Here is a 19,806-nt window from a genome sequence, read left to right on the forward strand (position 1 = left end):
TTTTCACTGACTACTACAAAGTGCTGCTTTTTTTGTTCTTACTTGTAGAAATATTGTTTTGTTTAGGTTTGTTTTGTTTTATCAGTAAATACTCTGTCTCAGGTGTAACATCCTTCTTTACCAGCATAGATACTGCGATCTCAAACCCATGTGTATTGGAGCTGGTGTCAGCTGTTGCCGTATATTTACTGGCAAAATTGTTTATTTATATGCGTTATGTTTTTTTAAAGCTATCTGCAGGACAGTTAAGATATGCACAAACATCAGCATGTTCAACTACTTTTCATAACCTTTAGATTGTTTCATTTCACAGGATCATTTTGGGGGTTTCGAGGTGCTGAACTCTTTATATGTGTGAGCAATAAGGCCGGGGAAATGGGATACACAACTCCTGGAAATAGGAGAGGGTCAGAACATGAAACTAAGGGAAGGAAATTAAACTGTGTGGAGGAATGTCCGCAGAGATAGATGGAATGTGTTTTTGCCTATAGTCCAGATGGATGGAGATTTGGAGGAAATTCTGTGAACGCTGCAGGTATTTTCTGCTGAGGGAAACACTCTCCTGCGTCCACCAAACAGTGGATCTTTGTTTTGCAGAATGTTGACATTTTTGTAGCATCTGATGCATAAAACTTCTGTGCTATAAAATGCAGCAGCCATTCTCTCTAAGGTATTTGTAACCAGGACCTGCAATTACCTGCACAGTTTCCATCTTCAATTAACTGATGTTGCAGTGATAGCAGATATCTGTGGGGGGTGAGACCCTTTTGTTTCTGCTGGTTTATTATTCCTTTGCTCCCTTGTCTTCTGTCTCTCTGTAGATAGAGAAAAGACATTTGGCAGAATGATGGTGATTAGTATGGAACTGATTATTTTAGATGGAACATTAGCAGTGGCGGTTAAAAGTGCAGGTAATCGGGTTATTAAAGAACCTATTGATCAGTGATTGGCTCCATTTTGTGTAAATAATGGGAGACACAGTATCACTGACTGTAGTGCTGTCCTTATATGTCTACCTACGTCTCTCTGTTTAGGATTTAAAAGAAAAAGGGTAAGCGGTCAATGTCAGTCAATGTCGAGCCGTCGGTCAGCATCCGTTGCTACAGTTTTCGTGGTATGTCCCACACTGTTGGTGCTATTCGGCCCTTGTCGGCTGTTTTTCGGCTTATTCAGCATGTTGAATCAGTGTCAGACCCGGCAGATCCTTTCAGTTAGTTAAAGCTCTCTGATCGGCAGCTCAGCTCAGTGCATGTGAAGAGGAAAAGGAGGTGAGAAAAAAATTGACTTAAGTCCAGAGGGAATGAGTTCGAAATAAACTCGTTGTACCAGGTAAAATAAAAGTATTTGCTATTGAGCTCTTTAACAGAAACAGTTCTTAAAGGGAAATTTCGGTTTATTTCAGCCTGTCTCCTATCGTCCTAAATTTGTTTCAAGTCACTCATGACATAGAAATAATAGTTAGCATGTTAGCCGTTAGCCTAGATACAGCCGTAGCGTCAGACCTGTTACAACGTAATTGAACGGGCATCCTTTCAAGTGCAAAGTTAGTCCACTAAACAAGCTTTTTCTCCACAAAGACCGCCTCATATCGTTAGGATAAATGTCAGAGAACATATAGAAAACGACATGTAAACGCGTTGTCTTACCTTACCAGTGTGGTGCCATTTGTTTGTTGTTTACCATTTAGCTAAGGCTGCAACTGGTCCCATTCCTTGCAACAGAGGTATTCCTCTTCTGTGGACATTGGGGTACAGCATTCACAGGTAACGTTACACCACCAATCTCCAGAGCTAAAGCCTTCCAGCAACCATTCCTCCTCTGTCGTCCTCTACCTGTTGTGCCTCTCTCTCTCTCCTCCTCCGTTCTTCAATTCCATGAAGCTTTTCGTCAGTGTATTCTGGCTCAAATAAATAAGGGCGGTGCAAGCAAAAGTCCTAGGGGGACAAAGCCTTCTCTATCGCTGCTCCGACCCTCTGGAACTTACTCCCCAAACCCATCTGAGACTCCCCCTCTCTCTCCATATTACAAAAATTATTCAAGACTCACCTGTTCAACGCTGCATACAGTCACTGGCAGTTTCTTGTGAGCCCTTCTGTGTGGAGCTTGCATGTTCTCCTTGTGTCAGAATGGGCCGGGTACTCCAGCTTCCTTCCACAGTCCAAAGACATACACATTAGGTTAATTGGTGACTCTAATTTGACTGTAGGTATGAATGGTGAATGGTTGTCTGTCTCTAGCCCTGCGATAGTCTGGTGACCCATCCAGGGTGAACCCCACCTCTCGCCCAATGTCAGCTGGGATGGGCTCCAGCACACCTGCAACCCCCAACAGAATTAGCGGTTATGGAAAATGAATGAATGAGTAACACTATAAGTGGTTTGCTTTTCAGCCTGAGTGTGTTTTGAAGGAAAGAAGACAGCCCTCAGCATAACTTCAGAGGGCATCAGCTATTTGTTCAAAGATTTACTTTGGAAAAGCAAAACGCAGAAATTAGAGGCTGAGAATAAAGGAGCCAAGGCCTTGATACACTTCAGTGTCTTTTACCATTATAAACAAGTTAATGTGGAGCGGTAGTAAATGAGAAGTTTGCCAAAACTGCCTTGAAACCCTTTTTTATGCTAACCTCTAATCATGCATGAAAGATCTGTCACAACACTGCTGCATGAATTCCGTGTAATAATGAAGGCAGGGAGCGCATGATTGGCTGACTTCTGTCTTGCAACCCACACTGTGAGAAGTCAGCTGGCCAATTAGCCACCCAGTTAGTCACTCAGTCAGCCAGTCTGCCAGTGAACAGCCGGTCATCAGTCAGTCAGACAGTTGGCTACAAAATCATTCTCTCCCTCAGCAATTATTTCATACTCAGAGACACGACTGACTCTTAGGACTGTCTCCAAGTAATTGGTCTCTGATAAATGGTTGTCACCCAGCAGTGACAGAGACAATACAAAACCACAGGAAAAAATGAAAAAGAAAATGGTAAAGAAAGGTTCATTTGTGACACCAGCAGAGCCAGAAACAACAGTATTTGATTGAAACAGAGATGAGGTTGAAGGAAAAAGCATGAAATTGATTTGTGTTGTATTTTACCATAACTGTAGTAAACAAATGGGTGTGTAGTCCGATCGTAATTCTGAAAGTGACAGGGTGAGTCTCTGTGGTCTCTTCCCTCGTCTCCTGCAATCTCACTGGTGTTGACAGATGTTTTGAGAGATTGGTCCTTCAGGTTTGTCTCGTGAGGATTTAAAACCCCCTGAACCAAAGTCGACATCAATCTTTCTAAAGATCAGACTTACTGCAGGACTGTTGGATTCCATTATACTGCACAGAGGCACCTGCTAAACTCGTAACTCAGTGTGATGTTGTCATATTTTTGGACTTACACCCAACACTTGCAGACATTAATTGCATCATAATTGTTGTGCCTTCCTGTGACCATTCTTTGGGTCCTGACCCAGTGCTGGATAAATCGTGCTGTGTGGAGTCACGCCAACGAGAGGAGGGAGTAACTTCCTGGCACACCGGCATCATGTCAGCATACTGATAACACAGCCTGGCGAAGAGCAGCTTCATATATATTCATTTATTCATCCCCTCTTTATCTCTTGTGTCGTCCTCTCTCTCTGTCTGACTCATTGTCCGATAGAGTTCTGCAGGAATGAGGCCTGAAACACAGAAATGAGTTGGCAGGTTTGCACTTATGGTTCCCTTATCCCTAAACTGATGTTTTTGTTTGTTTGTTTTTTTTATTAGTTTTTGGATAGAAGCTTGAAATAAAGTTGTGTTTGACACAAGCTTAAGAGACTTTCAAGTTTTGTTCTACAACATTAAATATATCAGTTAATCCCCCAATCATAACTTTTGAAGCTTTTACATGTCTTAAAAAAGGTTGAAGCTAACAAGTGGCTAACTGAGACTACAGAGGTTGTCGGGGCATTAAATGTCATCTACTTACTAGTTCCCCTTTCTATCATGGCCTTTACAGCCCTGTTGTGTTGTGTTAAACTGGCATTCTTGCAAACTAGTTTAATTCAAACTTTTCACCTTGTAGATTTGTCACTTTATAGTATTTTTGAATTGAAATTAAGTTGGAAGCTTAGTGGTGTTGACGGTGTTGATGTCTTGCGACCACGGTGTAGTTCGTTTATAGCCTATCGTGAGCTTTTTACTTCTCGCAATTGCATTTACGCTTCAAAAATCTTAAAAGTTGTATTCATTTGTGGGGATTAACTCGCTAAAGAGAACGTGTAAATATCATCAACTGTTTGCAACAGAGCTCATTTTCTGCAATAATCCAAAATCCAATAGAAAAATCTAATAGAATTGTTGGCTGTTTTTTGAGGGCGATGTTACCCAACTGGCACCAGACATCAGTATGACGGTGTGTATGGCAATATTTTAAATGTCTAACATTGTAATTTCATTTTGTGTGGATGTGACATGTGATTGGGCATTGTTCCCCATACCTTCTGACTAAACGTTGTTATTCTACATCAAAGTGACATTTGCATGAGACGTTTGGAAGACACTGGATTCACAGCTTTAAACTGATGAAACATCACCGTCATCTGTTGTCAGTATTATACATCAAAATGACATTGGCATTAGATGTTGTCCTTACAATACATTTTAGTGACCTGACATCAAAACATAGATTTAACCCAATATCAGTTTGACAACATTGGTGGCCAGGAGTAGGAGTTCTTGCAAATGGACACAAACACACATTAACAGGTTTATTGCAGGAGTTACTGAGAAAAGAGATCACCAAGGTGAGTGAATGGAGGAAGCAGAGGGAATGAGTTGGCAGGTGGGCGAGCAGGATTCCTGAAGCACAGGGAACAAACAAGCATAAGGCGATAACAAAATACACAAGTCACAAGATTGGTGCCCTAAACGTAGCTACCAGAGAGACTGGAGCAGTATGGCAATGAGTAAAAGGAAAGCTGGGGCTGATGGACTGATTGTAGCTTGATGTGTGGTAAACCTGGAGAGGGAGGGGAAGAGCTGATTGCCAGCAGGTGTGTTGGTAGGCTGGGTCCAGGTCAGCGTCAGCGCAATGAGATTCGCATACACACACACAGACAAACCTGGGACATGGAAGATAAGAGGAGTGAGGAACAAAGTGAAACACAAGGGAGACACAGGAGCGGTACTGTGGCGGTGACAGATAATGAAGTCGTCTAAAGCAGCCTTTTGTCAATGTGACTCAGAAGCTCTCAGCCAAAACCAATAATAATTAACGTCCTCTAGATAGCTTATCAAAGCTTGTTTGTTTTCCCCGGTGAAGTAATAAAATTTTTCTCTCCAGGGTTTTGTCAGTAATGGCTGATATAGAGGGCAATAAAAAATAATTGGTTGGTGTCACAGTATTTTGTGCAGGTATCAATTTGTTGATTTGTGCTGCAAGTGTTATTGATTCAGGAGCAAACTGTGTGTGAGGCTGCTGATTTCAGACGCTGGCTGAGTGTGGAGAATACAGCAGGGGATTTTTTACCAGAAAAATGTTTAATCCATAGTAATAATTGTTTTCTGACATTAGTTGGAGGACAAATAGAGCTTTAGGTTCCTTGAATTGCAAAGGTTTTGATTTGTTTGCGAGTAATCCGGATAATAACTTTTGAAAGCAGGTTTTTTGGATGTATTGTTGCTTCTGTTGTCCAAATTTATGATTCATTTCAGTCACTTTTTGTCATGTGATAATTTTGTGATTGATTTGCCGACTTTGATCTTTATATTAATGTCACAAAAAAGTTAGAATATTGTATTACAACAGTGTATTTTAATATAATACTGTTGATTTTAACCATATCACCCAGCACAGCTACCACCTGTACACTGATTTTGGCAAAGCAGTAGAGAAAGCAACGCACACACACAAACACACACACAAACATAAAACAGACTCATAATTACATGTAAATTATTCTTAATTACGGCTCATTTCATTCTAAAATGTTATTGGCGTTATGCCAGCACAGTGGAAAATGTTGTTTATCAAGTTGTTTACTTTCGTTTTATCCCTCCGCTCTCTCTCATCCCTGCCTCCCACCTCTCCGTGTCTGCCTCACCTTACATATCCTCCCCCATCACTCGCTCAATCTTTTTTTTGTCTTTTCTTCTCCTTCTAATTTCTGCTCTTGTCTCTACTCCCCCATGTCTCTCATCTCTTGCAGTTTAAGTGTTGTGGAGGTCAGGAGTATACAGACTGGTCAGTCAACATGTACCACAGTTGTTCCGCACCTGGTCCGTTGGCCTGCGGAGTCCCTTATACCTGCTGCATTACTACTAAGGTAGGTCTACCTGTTAGCATTACTGTAAGTATCATCATATAAAGTTCTATTCCACCTGCTGTAACTGTTATACAGTGACATATACTGGCTGTCTGTTGGGTTTCCTGTTGTATCAGGTAAAGTGGCCACCATTGCTACACCTCTCTGCACTAAACTGCTAATGGCACAAAAACAAAAAACGATCAGAGCCGAGGAGTCTCTAATCCAGCTATTAATCATTATTGCTCATGAACTGTGATCAAACTGTCAGACTAGGCAGAGCTGATCAAATGTGAATCAAGATTCTGTTACTGCATTGCCTATTCCTCACCTCAGATGTTTTCAGAAACATATTTTTAGTGTACTGTTTAGCTGTGAAATGAGAAGACTGGTGACTTGGCCGCCATGTTGAAAACAGTTGAGCCAAAAGGAAGCACCACACACCAGCCGGAGCACACTTCCATTTTACAGCTAAACAGTACAGCAGTTGGAATGAGAGCCAACACCTCCAAGTCTCCAAGTTGCTGCCCCAAGTGAAGGAGTTCAAGTATCTTGGAGTATTGCTCACCAGTGAGAGTTAGGCAGTTTGGCATGGCATCAGCAGCGATGCAGGTGCTGCGCTAGACTGTCGTGGTAACGAGGGAGCTGATCCTGAAGGCAAAGCTTCCAATTTACTGGTCCATCTACGTCCCAACCGTCATTGATGGTCATGAGCTCTGGGTAGAGACAGAAAGAATGAGATAGCGCATACAAGGGGCTAAAATGATTTTCCTCCATAGGGTGGCTGGGCTCAGCCTTAGAGATAGGATGGTGAGTTCAGACATCTGGAGGGAGTGCTCCTTCACATCAAAAGGGGCAGTTGTGGTAGTTAAGGTATCTGATCAGGATGCCTCCTGGGCACCTCCTATAAGAGGTTTTCCAGACACATCTAATTGGTAGGGGGCCCCAGGGCAGACCCAGAACCTGCTTGAGTGATCATATATTTCGCTGCCGCTGGATCCCCCAGGAGGAGCTGGAAAACAATGCTGGGGAGAGGGACATGTGGAGTACTTTTCTCAACCTGCTGCCCCTGCGACCCTGCAGCGGATAAGCAGATTTGGATGGATGGATGGATGGATGGATGGATGGATGGATGGAGTGCACAAAATATGTTTCTGAAAACATTTGCAGCAATAAGAGAGTGAGTTTGACTGTAGTTCATGAGTTGTGGTAGACATGATTTACAGCTGCATGCAGACTCCTCTGCACTGATTGGTTGTTGTCATTCACTTGGGGTTAGGCCCTTATGAGTAATACAAGAAGGAGGAATATGAATTTTTTCTTGGACTATCCGTCTCATGTACTACTACAGTTTCAGCAAATTTGACAAAAGTTGATTTTATAAAAAATAACTATAGCTATACACTGTAACAAGTTTTGAAGATCAGTGTTAGATACTATGTAACTTTACCTAATGAGCTTGGAAAAAGCAAATATTTCAATCTTTTTGGCTCTGTTCATTTAAAATGACCCTGAAGTCTTTAACATGGGGTTCATTTTGCATGTAATTAACGTAATAACTGTAATAGTGTGGAGTTACGTTTAAAAAACATCTCATCATCCTTATGATGGTGATTAAGCCTTTGCCATGCCAGACACACTCACGGGCAATTTTCTCCCACACAAAACAGCATGTGTGCTGCCTTTAATTTATACACCTACCTACGCTCCCCAGAGTTTAGAGAGAACGAGAGCAAACAAACAAAAACTTTTTAGCGAGACAAGAAAGAGTTTGATGACAGTGTCAACTCTGTCTGATAGCTGGGCTCAGGAAACCACAACTCTGTTATCCTCCTTTATTATTTATCTTTTTCTCAATATGAAATTCAGTTACAATAGTATCACTATTAAAAATTCTGTGGCCTGCATTTCACATTATTAACTACAACACAGTCCCTGATTGGTGCTTACATCTTCAGCTATGGTGTCCATATTGTATTTTGTATACACAGAGTAAAACAGAATGTTGAGCTCACGTCATCAGGATCGTCTTACCAGGCTACTATGATTCATCATCTCTCTATATTATGTAACGAAAATTCTCATATTTGAGATATTGTGGTTCACAAATTTCCTTATGAATGAATAAATTAAATATGAAATACGTTAGGTGAAGGATGAGAAAAACTGACAAAATACATCACAGCGTATCCCAGAGACAGAGACTTATGGTAGGCGACAGGAGCTCCTGACGCAAAACATATGACTTGTTGGACCTGACTGACAACTGTTGCCCTTCAAACAGACTCGTCTTGGCTAACAAACAAGAAATGCACAGATTTAGAGATTTATTTGTGCACTTTTTCCTCAGAAGTATTAAAAATACACTAAGCAGGATTTTCCTCCTTTGTCACCTATGACTCACTAGAAGTGTATGGCGGTGTATTTTTCTGCAGAGACTTTGACCTCAGCCTGTGTGTTTTTATTTTCCTATTCTTTTCTGTGTTTGGAAAGTTTATGGGTGTGTTTCAGTAAGCAGGTGAGGTCGGAGCTTTCTACAAAGGTAGTGAAAACGGTGTCAGACCATGAGCAGCAGGCATCCAAGAGACACAGCCCCGGTAAAAACCCAAATAATGCAAGGCGAAATGCCAAACGAGAGTGAATCTGGAGTTGGCTTTCACTTCCACTTTCACTGGAAAGTGTGTTTATAAACAGTGCCCAACAATCGTATGCATTTAAAGGTTTAGTGTGTACGTATAGTGGCATGTAGCAGTGAGGCTGCGGAACTGAAACTTCTCCCCTGTGCCAAGAGAAGAACATGTAAAAGGCCCTGTCTAGAGCTAGTGTTTGATTTGTCCATTCTGGGATACTGTAAAGTAACATTTTGGACTCTGTGGTAGTGGTCCTACTCCATATTTGATTTTAAATGTCTCATTTTAGGGTAATGAAAACACAGTAATTCAAATTTTCAGGTGATTATTCACAAATGAAAAGAATGGTTATGAATATTAAATACCATTTCTGGCAATAGATGCCCAAAAATCCTACACACTGGACCTTCAAGTGCCAGGTGCCAAGAACAGCGGGAGTCTGCACATATCACCATTAAAAATCTATAAGAATACATTATAATATATAACAAAGGACATTTCCTGCACTCCACTACACATACACTAAAAGTGATGTCTTTCTTGTCCAACAATTGTGTAGTTAACATCTCAGATAATCTGGATTATATTTAGATAATACATTATGTTCGCATCCATGCATTGTGCATTATAAATGACTCATCAGTACTGGCTTTAATGACTGGTCAAAGTCGAGCGATGATAGCTCAAGAGTTCAGTTTTCTATTTTAATCTTTGTAATTATCTTTGTAATTGCAGGCCTGTGTGTTCATATTAACACAAAGCAACAATTAACTCCACTTGATGGAACGTCGCGTTTTAAGTTTTACCACTTGATTCCTTGAAATGTGTAACAGCACCTGCAGTCAAACTCGTACTTGTACACTGATTTCAGCTGTTGCCGTTTAAGTTACATTACAGTCAATTATAGAAGAGTGTATCAAAGACAGTCACTTTGCAGAATCATGAGCAACAACTGATGACAGTGTGGTGTTGAGTAAATTACCATCCCATTCTTACTTCAAGTCATATTACCATGATAATGTTTAAAAAATCTAAAACAAATGTGATTAATAAAGCCAATAAACTGTGTAAAGTGACTTTAAGTGGGTGATCACTCCTCCCCTCCTCCTCTTCCTCTGCCAGACTGCTGAGAGCAGTTTGTCTCCTCTTATTTGAATATATGAATACATTTTAATATTTGAATATGGAAACTCACAAGCTCAAAGTCATAAGGCACATTTACACAAACACACACACACACACACACACACACACACACACACACACACACACACACACAGTTCCTCTGGTGGTGTCTTCAGCAGTCTTGTGGTTCAGGACTGTCATTTGTGTGTGCGCATGAGAGAGGCTGTGAGTCAGTGTGTGCATTCCTCTGGTGGTCTATTTGATGTTTTCAGTTAAATTCCAACTAAAAACTCACCTTCTTCTTTCTGCTGTTGATTCCTCTCAAGGCTAAAAGCTTTTCACAGACTTCTGTTTTTTTGTTCCTACATCATAGTAACTGTATCTCTTCCCTCTGCCTCTCTCCCCTCCAGCCTAATGAAGTGGCCAACACTCTGTGTGGGTACAAAGTGATGGAAAAAACGGTAAGACACTAAAGACTGACTCATATGACTGAATACGGAAAAGCCTGATGGCTCATTAAATCAGATCCTCTCCTTTAATGTGGTTTTGAACATTTTGCCTGCTTTGACAGACAGACCAGTTTTTAAGGGGCCCTGTGATGCTCGATTTCAGGTTCATACATGTATTTAAGGTCTTTAAAAGAACATGTTTACATACTGTAATGTTCAAAGAACAAATTTTTTTCTCATACTGTCTGTGGAGGGACACCTGTATTCACCCTTTGTCTGAGACACTATATTTTCGTGACCGTCTCTTTATGCCCCCCTCCAAGAAACACTCAGTCTGATCTGATTGGTCAGCGTTTCATATATATAGTATATCTGCAGCGTCATTGCGGCTGGGGAATGACTGTAACACAGAATAGCGGTACTTTCTACCATAAAAAAATCACCAATAAAAGTTTCTAAACACAAACGCACATGTTCCAGCAGGAATATGATGTGAAATCAGGGGAGAAAATGAAAAACATCAGCAACCAGTGACTGTAGTGACTGAATAGAAATCAGGCCCTGCAGATCCAGGATGTCACTGGGACTTGATCATTTGCATTTTAGTTATTTTATAAAGCGAATAAAGTGTTTGTTTGTTTGTTTTTATGTAACATTACTTGGGCAGAGTGTTGGATGGTGTGCTGCTGGTCTTAGATAATTCATTTATTTAAAAGACAGCATAATGCCTCAACTGTAACCACCAACTGTAAAAACTGAAGCTACATTAAAAAGCAGTTTGTGTTTTGCAGCGTTTGGAGTTGATTGAGGTCATCCATATCAGAGGCTGCACTGATGCTTTCTTCATCTGGCTTATGGACAACTATAAGATTATGGCTGGACTGCTTTTAGGGATCCTATTGCCTCAGGTACACACACACACACACACACAAACACACACTTGTCACAAGCCCTTAAACTTGTCACAAACTGTCATTCAAAGGGACTGTTCACACCAAAATCAAAAATTTCAGGCATACCTACATTTGAACTTCTCTGGAATATAGCTGAACTAAATGACACTCAGCTTGTGGTGCTCAAAACACCAAAATAACACATTTAAAAAAACTTAACAGCAGTGTCTCTTTCCAAAAATCATGACCTGGTTACTCAAGAAAAAATCAGATCTTGATGGATCAATCATTCAAGTTGACAGTCTTTACTGATGTATACTGTATAATTTGTTGAGAACAAAATTACTTAACAACAGTCAATGGAGACCAAAACCATCAACCCACTGAGGGCCTGATTCAAAATCACCCTGATAATCAAAGTAATAAACTGAAATCACAGGCTGATCTAACTTGTGTGAGTTTTATCACGACAACTCATAATGTGACTCAGTAGTGTGTACGGTCCCCGTGTGCCTGTTAGCACTCCTGACAACATCTAGACATGCTCCTGATGAGTCAGCAGATGGTGTCCCGGGGATCTCCTCCCAGACCTGGATCAGGGCATCAGTGAGCTCCTGCACAGTCTGTGGCGGCACTTGGTGGTGACGGATGCACCGTTATATAACGTCTCATAGGTGCTCAGTTGGATTCTGGTAAGAGGAACAAGAGGGCCAGTCAGTGGCATTAATGCCTTCATCATCCAGTAACTGCCTACACACTCTGGCCACATGAGAACAATTTTATGCAAATTGTGCCCACTAGTTCTGAAAAAACAAGACCGAAAGTCAGCCACTTTGGCAACAAGCAGTCTTGGGGAGATATCTGTGGGTGAATAATGACCACAAGATTATTATTATTATTATTATCATTCTTTTTTAATGGAAGAAATGAATGTAAACTACCCTGAAGACTTGGTTTAACTACTGTATAGCCATGACCACAACATGCTTAGCCCCAACTCCTTTCCGTGTAGTTTGTCCTCATCCAAAAGTAACCTTATCCTTAGTCTTAATTGAATGATTTCTTTTGTGAGGAATTGCATTTGTCCCCAAAAGGGAGGTGAGTCCCCACAATGTGCCCGTGTTAGCAGATTTATGTCCCCACAACACAGACTTAGATGGCCCACTTGTTCCACAAATGTATTGATATCATTGCACAGCATGTGTCATGTAAATCTGACTTTTATCAACCTTTAACTAAACTTTTTGCGGTACTTGAAAGGTAGAGATGTCATTTATACCTGTGACTTTCACAGAACAACTTTTGTACTACATCTGTAGAATTTTTGTCAAAAAAAAAATAAAATACAGCTGGCAGAGATTTAACAGGTGAAGCTTTAATTTCAGTGTGTCCGGGAATATCAGAAGCGCACTGAAATAAAACTAAGTTGGGGAAAATGTAAATCACTTCACCTTGGCTACATCTGTCAAACCAGCAGTAAAAAATATGCAGTTCACTTTTCACAAAATGCTTTACATGCTGGAACATTTAATTGAGGTATGCTGTACATTTTGTTACATCAACCTATCAGGAAGAAAAGTAATTTATAATAAAAGGTTTTGGAACCTGTCCGACTGGTAATTTCTTTCAACATTAAAAAAAACATTATATGAAAGATACCATGACGCTTCAACCCACATATACTCACATAATACAGTCACATTATACATCTGTCACTTTTCATTTATATCCAGCTTTTTTCTAAATGATCCATTAGAGGATGTGAGCGTGACAGACACAGAAGTGTCATTACTGTGCCATTTCTGCTCTCCTGCATTTCATTTGAACTTGTGTTATACATCAAACTCATGAGACACACACAGACACCCACTGACAGCCATGAATATAGAGTGTGCTTGCCGTTAATAAGCATGTTGGACTCCACTGAACTGTGAATTCAGGAAGGGAGAGCAGAGGCTGTCGTCCAATTCCTATGTGAGGTGCTTTGCACTCTCTTTGTGTGGAAATCGATCCGGGCTGCCTGACAGCTGCGGGGCGAGGAGGCTGTCTGGAGGAGAATCGAGAGAGAATATCAAAACCTTAGATTTTATTTGAGGTCTGAATTACTATTTAGTAAACATATTGAATCTGTGTTAACTGTAGGTCTGATTAATAAATTAAAAAAAGCATAAAACTTTCAGAAATCTTCAAAAAAAAATTCTTTTAATTTTCAGTCTTTTATCATGAATAACATTATATCAGGGGTCTTTTGTGTTTCAGCTGTAAAACATTTTAATTAAATAACTGGATAAGACTTCTTGTGTGTCAGAAAGTGTATTTTGACTTGAGTTATGTTAAGCAGTATCTTTACAAACTGTAGTTTTACGGATTTGTTTGCAATATAAATACAGAATACAAGTTTTTAATGATTGTGCAGATGCTTGTGATCAACTGTTTATTGAAGTCAATACATGGAGACACATTCACTTTTATCAAGCTGGAGCACATCACTACATCACAGCACACCATCATATTGCATTACATTATCCATTTAAGTGTGATTGCAGCTGCGGCAGGGTGTTCCTCTTATGCAAGACAGGGGCCGCCAGGTAGACCATTGGTATAGGGAGGACAGGAATGTCAAGTAGCCACTGACCACCTTGTGTCTATGTTTTCTTTGATTTCTTGCCCAGTTACTTCACTGACTGTTCATGAAGTCAGTGGCTGTGCATTTTATTTTCAGTGTGTTTTGTCAAAATCGTAAAGGAGCTCTTAACGATATCTAGAGCATATTTATGATTCAGAGGTTGTCTGTACACCGTTCTCAGCATGGAGGTTGGTGAGCTTGCAGCTAGTAGCTAATGGCGTTAACAGCGCGACAGTGTAATAGAAAACAAGTGTCCCACAGTCTTGCTCCATATGCATTTCTGTTATTTTGACGATGATGTTTCGGTCTTTGGGCCTTCTTCAACATCAACAATCACACTGAGACACAGGTGCACTGATCTGTAATACAGGCTGCACCGTAGTCACACAGATCTGATGGTGGGAACTGGAAGGTGGGCACTACATTTCTGTGATGGTGCTGTGCCTCTAAACTGTTCCTGTGCCTGCATAAAACAATGATCCCGATGGTGTCATCAGTCTATAAATCAAACGGTTTTATAGCACCTTTCAAGCAAACCAATGCGCTTTGAAGTGCTTTGCAGAGTGCTCATATTCGACAGGAACACCCCACCATGGTTGCATTCACATCTATCTATCACATTATGTGTGCAGATATCAAGGTTTGCAGGGCTATTAACGCCTACAGAAGGACAGGTGATCCTATAAAAAGACATCTCATTCCTCTAAAAGTGGTCCCCTTCCGTCACTCTATTCCCAGTCTCTAACATGGGAGACATTAAGACACAAGGATAAGACCCAAGTGAGGGAAGCAAGGAGACATTTAAGACAAATGAGATGCACCCATGGTGACCTCCCTTACTTAACTTACTTTCCCTCTCTCTTTCTGTCTCCAGTTCTTTGGTGTGTTAGTCAGCTGGCTGTACATCACTCGTGTCGAAGACGCCATCAGTGAGTACGGTCACTATATGGACCTACTGGACTCAAGCGCACAAACAAGACAAGCCAAGAGGCAGGGACACATGGCCAAATGGTTTAAATGTATGCCAGAGATGGACTGATGGAGGCAAAAACAGCAGCGAATGGACTCGAGCCAACACTCACAGTTGGTTAAATTACTCCAGTGGATCCAGATACAGCTGCAGCCGCCTGCCTTTGAACTGCAGGTTTTCTACACGCTCCCTCCACTGTGGAGGAATAAATGTATTGATGTTATGTTTTTTAAGAAGGAAATGAAACCAGATTATTGCGAGTTTGATATTCAAGTGTTCCTTTTTCAGTTTTATTGTTAACTTACTGTTTGTATCCAACACAAAAACATTCGCAGGACCCACTTTGGTTAATTATTAATGACTGTGTTAACATGCAGTGTACTAATGCATTAGTGGGTTCATTTGGATAGGTGCTTTTAGCTGCATAGTGCCTAAGAGAGTCTCAGGGATAAACGCAGACACCAGTACAACCACTCTAGCTCCTTGTTTTATAATATAACGTGAAATTAATCTGTTTAGTTCCATCACATAGCCAGAATATACAGCACTGACTTTTCTTACTTTTATACCTGTATTCATTCATTGTTTGTTTTTTAAAACCAATAAAAGCATTGCTCAGCTCTTCCATACAACCACTGATGAAGCCGGTCCATTATCCAACCACTACTGTTGCCATAAACTATGATGCAGGCTATTGTTAGCGAAGACACTATTTAGGTCATCTGGAAGCAGGACATGTTTGCCTTATTTGTATGTAGTGACTAGAAATACTCAAAGGTTTGAGACTGAAATGAATTTATATGTAAGTTTGTAGTAGTAGTGCTCACATTTGTTTTATCAGAGACTTAACTTTGACTTTTCAAAATGCATTTCCTGTTCATCTTCACTCAGTTTACTGATACAATGAGGAGAAAAGGCTGACCTGGCACTGTAGGGCCTGATGGTATGTTCCATTTTCACTGGGAATTCGGAATTGCAGAAATTTGTACTCGAACGCTCACTTAGGTCAGATTTCTGACTCGTTAAGTCATATAAGTTGGATGAACCTCACCAACCCTGACTACTAGGTTGGCTGCAGCTGGAGCAGCCACATGCCTTACCCACCTGGAGAAAATGCAAAGTTAGGGTTTAGCTAGCTGTGAAGTATTGGGTTAAAATAGAGGTGGTTATTGCTAAAGGAATACTTCAACCACCAGATGACCATTTGTATATCAATTACTCAGGTTTAAGATAAGTTATTAAGTTTTAATTTGTGAAGAAAACCCAGTGGCATTCATTTAAATACAGCAACCATGTCTCCTTTAAAGTTATTTGCTAGTAACCTTCAAAAACAAATCAATCTGTGAGACATGTATTCCACCTGAATTTCATTTTTCAGCATCAAGGCAAAATATTTTTAAGGAACAAATCCGAACAAGTCACAAAATGTTTACACGGAATGTACCTGAAGTCTTGTGCTTTGCAGGTCCTTTATCCACCCTGACCACTCTCCTGCAAATTATCCTATTATGTTTAATAAATGTTGCCACTGAACAAAATCCAGGCAATGATTACATTATCTAAAAAATCAGCAAAATGAATCAAAAGTGTGATTTCCAGGAGACGTGTTGCCTATAAAAATACCAAAATTGGCTCTCCAAGAATTACTGTAGATAAAATTACCTTAGAACATCCACAACAGATAATCCAGTGTGATTTTCAGTTTTACAGTTCTACCCTCATCATAAGTGAAAAATGTGAATTTAATGTGAAACTGAACTTTGTTTGGTTTGATGTGAAGTTGGAAACTGAGACCAAATACGTACCTTTTTGAAGTAGATTCTTTTTAATTCACATTACCCTTCCTTTGTGTTTTTAAGTGACTTCACTCTACATTCTCACTGATACAGTATTATAGTATACTGTACTGTACTTACATCACTGCCAAAACATGTTTGCAAGCATTTCTAGTTGATTCTACTCAGTTACATTTTGTATTCATTAGGATACAAGGTTAAACAGGTTACCATGTTAGCCCTATTTGCACTGCAGGGTCAAATAGAGGTTGCCAGAACTTTATCCTTGTACGTATGATTACATATCAGGGCCAAATATCTCCTTCCAAATTAAAATAATTCAGCTTTTGTACATGTTTCTGTAGAAAAGAATTAAATTTGATTTAAATGTTATTACATGTTGCGTTGTCTCCAGTCTCTGAACCCATCACCTGTCAGTCTGACAGTGAATAAGCCCATGGGGACACCTGCCAGCAGATGGCCTGGATATCCATTATCCAGACAAGACTTCCTCTTCTGTGCACCATTTTGGCTAATCTCTATAAACTGATATCTACATTTGAATGCAGATTTTTAAAAGAAACAAAAAAAAAAACAGGCTAATCTAAAGCTATGTCATGGTCAGACAAAAGCTAATGGGTTCAGAGAGTGCATCTTGGTCAATGTGTTTTGCCTCTTTTGCTCTCCACACAGAGTTTTTCCTACCTGTAATTCAAACATGATTGGTCACTACTACTCAGACTACAAACCAGACCGCTTCAGATACCAAACTCTTGTCCCTCACCCTGATTTGTTCTGTCAGGCCTCAGTTATAAGAATCCTTTTAGTGCTTAACTGTAACATTATCGGCTGGTGAGTTGAAGGTAAAAGTTATTTGTATGTAATTAAATAATTGAGGCTTTATTTAATATGTGCCACACTTACTACCTACATTTTGCTGTATGGGCTGTGTTGTTTTATGATGTAATGGCTTGGAAGTTAAGACTTTTTTTGGGGGTTTCCACCCAGGTCACTTCATTTGTCAGCCTCAGTAAATCAGGTGTATCTAATGATAATGAGTTAAAAGGAGCGTCTTGGCTAATTAACAACACATCACACATTTGAAAGCCTCACTGGTCAGTCCAGAACATCAGGGGAATTGGCAGTCTAAAACTATTTGGATATGACTACAGAATGATGACACCATCTGCATTCAGATTGGCTCCCTAAAAGCGTAGTTTTCACTGTGCAATCCTGTCTGCCTGCGGGTACGGTCTCCTGGGAAAATATAGCGCCTTTCTTTTCCCCGCTAGCTAGCAGTAACTATTCCCAGTTACCAAAGAGGATCAGTGTACGTTCTTTGCAGGGACTATCCCCCATAACAGAAATGCTGAACAGTGAAACAACAGGAATACGTGTGGAATCTGAACCCTGTAAAAGAAAAAGAGCCCCTTGCTAGGCTCTGAAGAAAACGAAGGGTGATCTGGTTGCCTCTACTTACAACTTGGAAACACCTTGTGAAGCCTAAGCATACTGTGCAATTTATAACCAAAGAACGTGTACAGCATTTAAGATGTTTTTTAAGTATGCCACATAATATAAAGTAATGATGAACTTTCTGTAAATATCATCACTGTTTTCTACAATTACAATATGTACCAAAGTGCCAGTGTAGTCCCTTTATAGGAATAGGATGGTCCTATTAGTTCAATAGTTATAAAGACATCCAGCACACCACCCTTCAGTATGCCATGTACTGTGTGCACATCATCTGTCATGTGCTGTATACAAGGAGTGCATACATTCAGTCTGTGGGTGGCCTCACTGGGAGTTGCATCATCTGTCCTTAAAACTTATCGTCACCGTCAGTTCATTAAAATGCCTGAAACTGCACTAATTGAAAAAGTGTGTTGTCAAGTTGTTTTGCCTGGTTGAGGGTGGAGAATAAAATTAATTAGAACTGTTCTGTTGTTTATCTTTGAGTGGACTGTAACACTGAATAAATCTTCCTGTACAGAGATATTTGGAGGTTTGGCTCTTGTTAAATAAATGATGATACAGTATCATGCTGTGTATGTACGAGTCACAAGCAGTGTCTAAATATTTCATGCAAAGGTACGCACACATGTATGTGTACAGCTCTAGGTATGAATCTAATATAGATGGAAATATAGTGCAGACCTTGTCAGAGGACTTCAAAGATTTTTTTCTACTTCTATATTTTAAATAAAGCATATGATTTCAATCGAATTACTTGGATGTGAAACTTTAAATGTCATAAATTGTGGAGCATGCAGTATACTACATAAGCAGTAATAATCATTATTTAATATTCAGCACATACTTAATTTGGTTGAATATTAAGTGAACAATTCAGAAAAAGGCTAGTATCATCCCAGAAATATGGCACACTCTGGAGGTCTTTACAGGTCCAAAATGACAGAACCAGAAACTTAAATCAACCCAGAAAATTCATCCAATTGGACCCAATGAAAAATAAAGTTTAAAAAAAAAAAAGCCCATTTGTGCCTGAGATATAACAGACTCGACTAGGTCTTGGATCTCTCTAGCCTTAGTCATGTACCGGGTCGGGTCCTGTCTGGGTCTCAGTTTTTGGGTCTATTTTATGGACCCCATAAACCCAGTAATTAAGATTTCTACTAAAATGTTTTACTGCTAAAACACTGTGTCATGTAAAACACAACATAGTGTTCTATCCCATCTCACTGTATATAATATGTAATGATGTTTCTGATGTCTTTTTTTCCCCCTTTACTTTTTATTCTCTTGCGACACTTATTCTGTTGTTGTTGTTGTGAGCTGCACTTGCCCACCAGCAACCAGTTTACTTTAATTATTAGTGGCTTAATTAGATTGGGTGATGTGAAAATACCTGGGGGGGACAGCTACTCCTCACATCATATGGTTATTAAAAAACAACGAAAAAGTCACATACAAATGAGACAAACACAACTGTTTCATCTTTTTTTATAAAGATATTTGGGGGGGGCGCAGCCAAGGGCCACAGGCTGGAGTCAAACCCGGGCCGCTGCGGCAACAATAGCCTTGTACATGGGGCACCTGCTC

At 40.1% G+C, this 19,806-nt stretch overlaps 1 protein-coding gene across 2 annotated transcripts in view; it reads left to right on the forward strand.

Annotated features, from left to right (window-relative positions):
* The window catches only part of tspan15 (tetraspanin 15), a 55,215-nt gene extending 36,303 nt beyond the window's left edge, over window positions 1-18,912 (forward strand). Inside the window, exons 5-8 of one of the 2 annotated variants that reach the window (XM_049565745.1) lie at window positions 6,177-6,293; window positions 10,438-10,488; window positions 11,268-11,384; window positions 14,870-18,912. In XM_049565745.1, the coding sequence (XP_049421702.1) occupies window positions 6,177-6,293; window positions 10,438-10,488; window positions 11,268-11,384; window positions 14,870-15,034 (450 nt within the window). In that variant the 3' untranslated portion in view covers window positions 15,035-18,912. The remainder of the gene's footprint in view (window positions 1-6,176; window positions 6,294-10,437; window positions 10,489-11,267; window positions 11,385-14,869) is intronic. The other variant, XM_049565754.1, reaches the window with a different exon arrangement.
* Window positions 18,913-19,806: the final 894 nt, after the last annotated feature.

Source organism: Epinephelus fuscoguttatus, linkage group LG2 (assembly GCF_011397635.1).
Source record: "Epinephelus fuscoguttatus linkage group LG2, E.fuscoguttatus.final_Chr_v1".
Classification (NCBI taxonomy): Eukaryota; Metazoa; Chordata; class Actinopteri; order Perciformes; family Serranidae; genus Epinephelus; species Epinephelus fuscoguttatus.